Source organism: Asterias rubens, chromosome 10 (genome assembly GCF_902459465.1).
Source record: "Asterias rubens chromosome 10, eAstRub1.3, whole genome shotgun sequence".
Classification (NCBI taxonomy): domain Eukaryota; kingdom Metazoa; phylum Echinodermata; class Asteroidea; order Forcipulatida; family Asteriidae; genus Asterias; species Asterias rubens.
Window position 1 is genome coordinate 10,761,916 of NC_047071.1, and position 10,898 is coordinate 10,772,813.

Genomic DNA, 10,898 nt, shown 5'->3' on the forward strand with positions numbered 1-10,898 from the left:
AATTATTAATCCAAAGACGTATACACAGGGCGCTAGCCGAAGAAGGCACCCTAGTGGACACATTAAACTTTCAGCCAATAAAAAAACCTTTAATCAAGGCCTTCGTTGTGTAAACAGCGACTGGAATGGGAGACCACACGCACGGGTTGAGTGCCGAAGCTTCGCCACTCGCGTGCGTGGTCTCCTGTTCCAGTCGTTTGGGCTCGCGGCTCTCCAAGCCACGATGTTCTTGACAAAAGGCCTCAAATGAAATGGCTTTCTTTGAAGTCAGTGAGGGCGCTGTCGGAGCTCGTGACGTTGGGGAACGGTTTCAGAATGTTTTGCTTTAGACACCATTGACTCTTGGTGTAGGCCTAAGGCAAGTTCGATTCGTCATTAACGGGCCAACTTGTCTTTGTCTTAGATAATATTAATGTCTGAACTTCTGAAGGCACCCTGATGGTTCTTGAATCATACGGTACCTACACCGGAGCATGTGACGGAACACCTCCTTGAAGTGCGGGTGTTTCACCCCGTAGATGACGGGGTTGACGGCGCTGTTGAAGATGATGAACGCTCCAGTCCACGGGATAACCGGATCGCTGGGTGGTATCATTATAGCGACAGCGAAGGGGGCGAGACACACGATAAAGGCGCACATTACGACAAAGAGATTCTTGGTGATCTCGACTTGTCGTTTACTGAAACTCCTCGACTGTTTCCTAGTACTTGATGACACCGAGGTGTCAGACAATTCGACCCCTGCGATCATCTTCTTCGTGTGGCCTTTAAGGTGGCGGTAGATCTTGAAGTAACAGACGAACAGGATGACGAGTGGGACTGGATAGATGAGGAGCGACCCGACCAAACTGAAAAGCTTACTCGTTTCGCACGAGGAGTCTAGCGAACACGTCTTGTACTTGATGGAATACCCCCATCTACCCAACCCGAACAGAGGAAGGCAGCAGACTATAATGGGATAGAGCCACGTGAAAACCAACATGGCTGCTATGTTCTTGGTTGTATAAATGGACCGGTATGTTGATGATGGCTTGGTAATGACAATTAATCGGTTGATAGATATCGCAGTCAAGTTCATCACGCTACACGACAGACAGCTAAAGTAAACAGCTGCAGCTACGGAGCATATAGCATCCGGAAGGGGCCAGCCGTCCTCGCTGAGTAACGCTAGCGCGGTAAACGGTGCAGCAGTGCAAGTCACCAGGTCGGCCGTGGCGAGGTTGACGACGAAGGCGTTGGTGCGGGTCTGAAGTTTCTTCGATAAGATAACGGCAAGAATCACCAAGACGTTCCCTACGAAGCCAGTCACAGCCACCAGACAGTAGACACTTCCAACGACCACCCTCTGTCTGTAATCGTCAAAGCGGAATTCGTCGCTGGTATTCAGCAATGAATCATTTGCATTGTTGGGTGAGATGGTGATGAGGTCAACTGAGGGGTCACTTGTAGTAGCCATGGTGATAACATCAATATCATTTGCCTCCCTTCCTGACAGTTATTAAACTCAAGAAGATTTGTTGTTCCTCTAGTTCTAGCATAGATCATTCTGTTGAGAGTGAAACAAAACGGTATCAAGTATAATTTCATTTCCCTATAGGACGGGTTTTGTAAGGGGGGTTACCCAACCGTACAATTACCTGAACTGATCAGATCGCTTTGAGGCACTGGACGAGTAATGGAGAGCAGCTGATAGTATAACACATTGTGAGAAACGGCTCCCTCTGAAGTAAAACGTAGTTTTTGAAAAAGAAATAATTATTATGCTAACAATTATTTTGAGTATTTACCAATAGTGTCCGTGCCTTTAAGGCACATGGGAACAAAATACCAATCATGATTTGTTATTTACCATTTTGTTATGTATTGCCTGTATAGTACCTGATCATTTATAATGCCATTGTTATTAATGAGCTGTATTGTTTTCTATTGTGTTGTACAATTGCCGCCAAAAGTCACTTTATAGAAAACACAATATTGAGCCGCATCACGGACGTGCGCACTCGCGTGTGTCTTTGTAGGTTTATATATTTTTTAGAATTCAAAGGTTGGTTGAATGAAAACGCAACTTCTTGTTTTGTCACTAGAACCTTTTTGAATGAATGCTGAAAGTACGTTGCCCCACCACTATATGCGAATAATGCTTGCTGGTGGTAATGTGTGGTACGAAAAGTCCTTTGTAACCTGTGTAGTTCGAGCAAAACATTTCAGTGGAAGTTTTCCCAGCCAGACCATGTAGATGTATTGTGCACACACTTTGAACAGTACTGTTAGATTAGATATTAAACTTGCATCAAGTTTAAAGAATATAATTTCTGTTTACTAATACATCTATGTGTTTTAGCACTGTATACTCGGCACTTTCCCGAGTCATATGAAAAAAAGGCCAGGCCTATTACTCGGGTGAGGCAGTTCGGATCCTATGTTTTGGCAGCGCGTATACCGCAATGATAATGACAGATGTTAAGTTTGCATAGGGGATAACGACTTTATTTTTTTTTGAATTAACATAACAGTCAACAAAACCATGAATTTGTGCCCATAGCTTTGGTTGTTGGGATGTCTTTTGTTATGGCGACGACAACCGGCCTATAATAGAAAGTATCAGACACAACAAACTGGTTGTACATCGAAGAAAAAAAAAGAGGCCTTAATATTATAATCATGTTTGAATATGACAGCGGCGGGATTTTCATTACAAAGTTCATTTTTTTTAATGTTTGTGGTTATGTTAGTCATCAGATGTGGTTATTTTTTTAGAAGTGGTTTTCAGAACCACCAAACACTACAAAAGAAAACAAAAGAGATGTTCACATGGTGGAACCGCAAACCTCTCCTTATCTCCTACCATGCAAATTGTAAAATCCATTAGTTTTCTCAAATTATCTGTGTAACGAAAGATTGATATTCACAGAATGATGCGCATATTCTATAAGCCTACATGGTGTAATTGATAAACTTCTCTCGAAATTGTTTTTTTACTTGAAACGCTGAATGTATTCTTTGAGAAATGAGCCGAACAATAAGTGTTGATCTCGCCTGACCAAAATCCGATGTTTGAAAACAGTTAACAACATTATTATAACCAACCGACCTTACATTCTGCAAACTCATTTGATTGTACTAAACGGAGACAATACAATAAATGCGAAATGTGCGGTGCCCCATACCGGGCATTCCTTTATTTGTGAATGCAAAATACGTAAGACGCCATTACTCTTGAAAGCGTTGCAGCGTGAGTTTTGCAAAGAAGTAATTCCTGCACTGCACCCGGGGAGAAGGGTTTTACTATATACAGAGCGCTGTTAATTCTTGGTTGACTTTCGTTTCACAAGTAAGGTCACCTTAAATTACTGTCCATTATCATGATTTTTGGTGAAATACACTTACTATCGACCTGATGTGCAAAAGACTATACTATGGTGAGTTCCTGAGAATGTTCATTTCTGTTGTTTAAAGGCAGTGGACACTATTGGTAATTACTCAAAATAATTGTTAGCATGACACAATTCCTTTTTAACAAGCAATGAATAGTATAAAACATTGTGAGGAATGGCTTCTCAGATGTGACGTATAGTTTCGAGAAAGAAAGGAATTTCACGAATTTGATTTCGAGACCTCAGAATTAGATTTTGAGGTCCCGTAAATCGAGCATCTGAAAGCACACAACTTCGTGTGACAATTGGGTGTTTTTTTCTTCCATTGTTATTTTTTCTCGCAACTTCGACGACCAATTGAGTTCAAATGTTCACAGGTTTGTTATTTTGTGCATTTTTATGTTGAGTTACACCAAGTAAGAAGACTGGTCTTTGACAATTACCAAAGGCGTCATGGCTTTAATTGTGATGTTCGCATGTTTATGGGGGCCTAATGTAGACATACACCCGAATTTCAACACAAAAAATGTATATGTATAATGAGTTGGACTCATTGAATTATCGTAGTAAAGATTGGATAACTTTCCGTGTGGCGCCACCACTTTTTCACCCATTTTTACAAAAAGGGATATCTCATTGAGGTAAATAAGATACTATATTATTTCATATCGAATGAAAAAGTGGTGGCGCCATACGGAAACGTTTCCTAAAGATTATCTAAATGTACGTTGAAAGTATTGTTATTATAAAATGGATGTTCTCAATCACTAAACACATTTTAATTCTCAGTGCATAACAGGAAACCTTTTGAAATTTAATCTAATTTGTAGACCGGTTTCTATTATAGTTCGTGGCGGTCTAACAGAAATGGGTATATTCGACCATGTCCATGTTCTACGTTTTATATCTGTATATTTATTGGCATCTCTACTAATTTATTTCAGTTGTCCAAACTTGGTATTAGAACAGATAACTTGGTATTCTATAATATCAGATCAGATAATATTTTCGACCATGTCTCAGTGCGACGAAATCAATTTTAAGCATTTACAACGGGTTTATACGCGATTCTCTTGACAACATTGCTCTGTGATTTTCCCTTTTTTCTAAACAATAGGCGACTAAATGGCAACACAAGGAACACGGGCCACACAATTCAAATTTAAACATAGGCCTACACGGTTTGAAGATAATGATATAGAAAGCATCTTTTAAAATAACTTCTTGCTTAGGTGCTGTAATTTTTTGAGTCGCCAAACTAGTTTTCGTCTCAGGAGATGAACATTAATTGAACATGTAGGCCTACAAAATATTAACGCGACCTGAAAACATTGCTCGTTGATTTTCTCAGAAACTTCACAACCAATGAGACTGAAACTTCTGCATGTTAACTATACATACCTCATCAATCAAAGTGGATTCATTTATTTACCCCAAATATTATCTATTATAGAAAAATGCATCAAAACTCTAAAACAGGTTGTTTGAAGTTTAATTAAGTTCTTACCATCGTTTCTTAGTTGACAAATTTGGGAAATTAGTGTTTAATGATCAAAGCCAACTTACCCGTAATATTATTCACAATCGTCAACGCGAGGCTGGAGCTGAAATGGCAATTTATTGTGTTACACACTGTAAACAAGTTCAATGCCAACCCACGTTTCACTAGACAATAGACACCGAACTACACGTCCAAATCAAGTGACACACTTTGGAACACAATAAAGACTTTTGATATTGTAGTCACTGACCACTTTTGTCAAGGTCAATTTACGGTGTTGCTTATGATTCATTTTGTGTGGGCGCTTTGTGTCAAACCGGTGACAAGTATGTGACAATTGTGTGACAAGAGTGCGTGACACGTTTTTTTTTTGGAGCTTAGTTTTTTTCTTTTTCTTGGGGGGGGGGGGTATATTCCATTTGTACAATTTGAAAATACACTAAATAACAACAGTTATAAGAGTAATGGTAAAAAATGTGGTTCAACAAAACTCTACTCGCATGCAAAAGTGCATAATAATCTAACCTGACTAAAAATGTTAGTCTGGAGGTCGTTGGTTCGAATCCCACTCTTGTCAATTCTGTGTTCAACCCCAAAAATCATTTACAAATTTACCCAGTCAGTTTCCCTTGTGGTTTATATTGATATCTGACTAAAAATGTGGTTAAGACAAAGAAAAAGGAGAATTATTTATGCCCTGCTTGTTTTGAACATGAATGACATTGAAACTTAAAATGCAAATTAAACGGTTATACCTGTACAATGTATATCGAGAAGTTCGTTTCCAAGGCGAACATGAACACAGCTTAACCATTAAAGGAATTATATTGCAGTTTGATAATCACTGTTTAAACTAACGACATTAACTATTTAGCCACTGTCGCCCTAAACCTTGGAAAAAATGGACGCAGGGACATGGCAGGATGACTAAGGTACAAACTGCATCTCTCTAGCATTTTTAGTTCCAGAGCAAAAACAATTGTATACTTTCAGTCTCCCTCCTATCCCGACGCTGGGGAGCTCCAATATTTGTAGTCATACCACCCAAACCATTAAACAAATGCTTTTGTGTGCATTTTCAAAAAACCAGGCCTGATACTTCACGGAGGCAACGGAGGCGATTGCCTCCGTTGCCCCTTGCCATTGCCTTGGTGCCCTTGAAATGCTCTAGTAGAAATTTAAAATTTCCTCATAGGGTGCCCTTTGCCAAAGAGAAATTGCCTCGGTGCCCTTGCCCTTTCAAAAACGAAGCATACAGCCCTGAAAAACTAATGACTTCTTCACATGCCCAGCTATTGTCTAGGATTATTTGGGCCTCTTTCTTTTTTTTAAATAACCGGGTTTTAATTTTGTTATAAGTAGCAAACCAAAAACGTTCATAATTCTTTCAGCTCACTTTCTTTTAAATTTAGATAACCACATGCAAGTGACATCATCTTTCACCCAGTTAGCCCACCCGGTTTGCCGGCATTGGGGGTTGGGTGTGTTTAAAACCACAGATATCATGCCATATTAAGCCTGCTGCCTACCGCATAGAGACATGTTTCCTTGTACAATCATGCGTGTTATTGAGCTTCCAGAATGAGTATTATTGAGTTAAACCAGACCATTGACATGATATTTAGCTGCATGTAAATATAGTGTGGATTTTATATTCGATTTTGAAGAAAAACAAAGTGAGGACTACTTACTTTTTATTTGATTTTAAACGGACACTCAAACAATGAGCGACGGCTCAATGCGGAAGTTTTAACGACCTGCATAAATTATATAAGCCATTCAATAAGCACCATCAATCACAGTTCTCAGCCCAATTAAAGGCAGTGGACACTATTGGTAATTACTCAAAATAATTATTAGCATAAAACCTTTCTTGGTTATGAGTAATGGGGAGAGGTTGATGGTATGAAACAGTGTGGGAAACGGCTCCCTCTGAAGTGCCATAGTTTTCGAGAAAGAAGTAATTTTCCACGAATTTGATTTCGAGACCTCAAGTTTAGAACTTGAGGTCTCGAAATCAACCATCTAAACGTACACAACTTTGTGTGACAAGGGTGTTTTTTTCTTTCATTATTTTCTCGCAAGTTTGATGACCGATTGAGCTCAAATTTTCACAGGTTTGTTAGGTTATGCATATGTTGAGATACACCAACTGTGAAGGCTAGTCTTTGACAATTACCAATAGTGTCCACTGCCTTTAATAAAAGACTTCATTTGACGTTGTGAAATGATAGAAAAGGTGCCCATTCGAAGTTGTGTCTACTGTCTATGTTGATCTCATCTTTCTGAGACAGCTAGATGGTTCTGGAATCGCGTGGTACCGACACCGGAGCATGTGACGGAACACCTCCTTGAAGTGCGGGTGTTTCACCCCGTAGATGACGGGGTTGACGGCACTGTTGAAGGCTGCAAACATCCCGGTCCACGGGAGGGCCGGATCGCTGTTCGGTATCAGTATAGCGGCGGCGAAGGGGGCGAAACACACGACGAAGGCGCACACCACAATGAAGAGATTATTTGTGATCTCAACCTGTCTCTTGCTAAAGCTTGCCGCTCGTTTCCTGTGCAGCTGAGTGCTGCTGGTGCTGGAACGGTTGGAAGTGTCAGACATCTCTGTGCCCCCTCCCATCATCTTCTTCATGTGGCCTGTGATGTAGCGGTAGATCTTGAAGTAACAGACGAACAGAATGATGAGTGGAATGGGGAATATGAGAGCAGATCCCAGCTGACTGAAGAGATCGCTGAACTTACTCGAGCTAACTTCAGCACAAGTCTTGTACTTGTCCGAGTAGCCCCATTTACCGATACCAAAGAGGGGAAGGGAACAGACCAATGCTGGATACAACCACGTCATCACCATCATGGCTGCTATCTTCTTGGGTGTGTAGATAGACTGGTATGTCTGCATGGATTTGGTAATGAGTACGTAGCGGTTGATGGCGATGATGGTAAGATTCATGATGCTGCATCCAAGGGTAATGAAGTATATGGCAGCTGACACGGAGCAAACCAACCCAGGCAATGGGTAGCCGTTCATGCTGAACAACGCCACCGCAGAGAATGGTGACGTGATGCATGTTATCAGGTCGGCCGTGGCGAGGTTGACGATGAAGGCATTGGTGCTGGTCTGGAGCTTCTTGTATAAGACAACGGCCAGAATCACCCAGACGTTCCCTACGAAGCCAGCCAAAGCCACGAAGCAGAGGAGGCTGCCGATGATGGTTCGCTGCGTGTAGTCTTCAAAGCGGAAAGTTTGACCGTCCCCCATAGAGGTAGACGTCCCGTACGGGGTGGTGAAACTTGTACTTTGAAACAATTTCGTCACAGTTGTAAAAGTGTCCCCTGACATTAAGCTGGAGGAAGTTTCATCAGTAAAATTCTCGAACATGGTACTGACAATAAACGTGTCATTTTCCACCGCGGAGATTGTGGTAGACTCATTTGCCATTGTGTGTATTATTAGTGGGTTGCATCGAGTAGAGGAAAGAAGTAATGGCGACGAGTGAAATAGTCTCACACGTCTTTAGATCCCGACAGGACTCAGCTCGTATAACAAAGCATATCTGTAAGAAAAAATTCAAGATAATTGTTTAGGTCATGCCGAACGGTTAAGAGCACGGAGCTCAAACTCTGGTGTTTCTGATCAGCAGAGTGTGGGTTCGAATCCCCAGCCGTAACACCTGTGTCCTTAAGCAAGACACTTAACCATTGATTTGTCCTTAAGATAGGGCGTAAAGCCAATGGTCCCATGTGTTGTGTAACGCACGTGTAAAAGAACCCACTGCACTTTATCGAAAAGAGAAGGAGTTCGTCCCGTTGTTCCTGGATGTGGATGTTGCCTTAGCACTATGTAAACCCAATATAAGGTGCTACATAGTTTGGGTCTCATAGTTCATCACTGCATATAACATGTTTGTACATAGTCACCGCCCTGAGTACATTGTTTGGTAGATACGTTCCCTATATACAAGACTTCGATATTTTTTATTAAACGGGACTCAAGATCTGCATGACGACAAAACACATTGCACTTTGCCTACTCGTTATAGTGTAGCAGTGATGAAGAACCTACAAATTAGAACTGATTTGATTTTTTTTTTTTTTTTTAATAGCAATTTAACTTTTTGTATAAATCTACTAGGTATAGGTATAACTGAATTGAGTGACACTGCAACATAGAACAAGTAAAACATTCAATGTAAGTTTGGAGCGTATGCTTACGTGATGAGTTACAAATTTACTTACTAGCGTTGAACTTCAACCAACTGCTCGGTCTAGCATGTTTTATGTACATTTTACATAGCCCTGGCGGCCTTGCACTTTCGTATTATATTACAGCGCATAGGAAGATTCCTATGCAAGGCTAATGTTTACAATGCTTTTTGTTCGGAAATCTGTTGTGTACCAAAAGAAAATGGGTACTTCCAATATTTTTGGCAACAAATGTTGTCTAATCTGACCGTCAAATTACATTAAGTCTGCACACTTTGAATAAAGACATTAACATTATAGTTGCTAAATGCTGCACAAAGTTCGATCGAGTCTTTTGGCGGTTAGTTAAAGAAACTTTAAGAGAAGAATAACTCACCGTTTTCCTTATGAGTGTATCCTTGTGAGTGTATTTCAATAGAGTATAACCCAAGCATTCGTTCATTTAAAATGTGTAGTCGTGCGTTTGAATTTTTCGCAATGCCAACTTCGATCTGGTGTTACACATACTTCATCGGGTCATTGTGATGAAATAGTCATAGTAAAAATACAAAAGAAAAACCTGCATGAATAAACATTCAAATAATGCTTGCAAACTAGTATGTGACCTATTTGTGTTTTCGAGTAGGCATACAATACTTCAGCAACTCGATCAGGCTGGGGGGGGGGGGGGGGGGTGCACTGTTTACTTGCGACCAAAGGAGCGTGTTTCGAATGAGTAATACAAACATGAACATGTTTACGGAAAATGCGCTATTCAGTACATTATTATTATTATTAAGGTCACCTGGAAATAGAACTTTTTTTCTTCAAACATTAGAGTAATGTTTCTGAACAATAAAATAATTGTTTGAGTAATTGTTTTTAACGATTTATATGTTTACAAAAATAAAGTTGTGTGTGGGGGGTGACTCCGCCTACCCCTTTTGTGACGTCAACTGAGGCAGACTTCGAACATCGAACGAACGTACGTGCAAGTACATTCAAGTCCTAGTCGTGAGCTTGTACGTTTCGAAAAAGTTTTTATCTTGCATTATAAAGATGGGGTCCGTTTGCAAAGAGGTCCGGTCCGACGTCTTTTCCAGCGCTGTGCAGCAAACATTTCGAGCCGTCGTGCTATTTTGACATGAAGAGAAAAGTTCTTTTCTAAAACATGACGCCATCCCAACAATTTTTCCAGCTAGTGGGGAAGTCGAAGAAGGCACCTGGAAGACGTAACGAACCTAAAAGAGCATTTGCCTATCGTGAAAAAAATAAGGTATTGTTTCAACCTTGAGGGCATGTTTTTAGCTTGCGCCAGACATCACTATCTTAAATTGGCACTGCACGCGATTCATCGCACCTCGATTGACGTCACGAACAGCGCCCTCTCGGTTCGGGCTTATTTTCAAATTTGTAAATAACATGGAAACTAGTTTTTCTAAACCTTAGTTAATTGTTTATTCATAATCCACTCATCAGAACACATATTTTAGTGACAAAAGATTTAATTGGACAAAATACCACTTCCAGGTGCCTTTTTAAAAATCGGATGCAAGGAGATGCCAAAAAGAGTCGGGTACAAACTGCGTCTTTCTAGCATCTTTAGTTCCCGAGTTATATCATTGAAGAGTTTGGCTCAGATTTATTTTCAAACCATTTTTACATAAAACAAAAATTCCGTCGTTTTTTTTTGTATTTATGTCACGCGCTGTGTGTATGGCCCCTATGCATTACCCAGTGGATAAATTTTGGCCCCGCCTAGAAACTCGTCATAGCAAACATACATAAACAAATACGTGAAGAAGACTCTTGAAAATGGCCATCCAATGGTG

General features: G+C 40.5%; 2 protein-coding genes across 2 annotated transcripts; both read right to left on the minus strand.

Annotated features, from left to right (window-relative positions):
* Positions 1-409: 409 nt before the first annotated feature.
* On the minus strand, positions 410-1,597 carry LOC117295477 (muscarinic acetylcholine receptor M4-like). The gene has a single exon (XM_033778147.1). The coding sequence runs from the start codon at positions 1,454-1,456 to the stop codon at positions 410-412; it is 1,047 nt and encodes a 348-aa protein (XP_033634038.1). The 5' UTR covers positions 1,457-1,597.
* A 5,421-nt stretch (positions 1,598-7,018) lies between these two features.
* On the minus strand, positions 7,019-9,572 carry LOC117295874 (alpha-1A adrenergic receptor-like). Its single transcript, XM_033778658.1, has 2 exons — positions 9,464-9,572; positions 7,019-8,438 (listed from the first exon to the last, which is right to left on the minus strand). Exon 2 carries the CDS (start codon positions 8,321-8,323, stop codon positions 7,142-7,144), a length of 1,182 nt encoding a protein of 393 aa, XP_033634549.1. The 5' UTR covers positions 8,324-8,438; positions 9,464-9,572; the 3' UTR covers positions 7,019-7,141.
* Between the last annotated feature and the right edge of the window lie 1,326 nt (positions 9,573-10,898).

Bases quoted from the DNA above. Each gene is read 5' to 3' on its own strand.
- LOC117295477 (XM_033778147.1), bottom strand. From the start codon at position 1,456: ATGGCTACTACAAGTGACCCCTCAGTTGACCTCATCACCATCTCACCC.
- LOC117295874 (XM_033778658.1), bottom strand. From the start codon at position 8,323: ATGGCAAATGAGTCTACCACAATCTCCGCGGTGGAAAATGACACGTTT.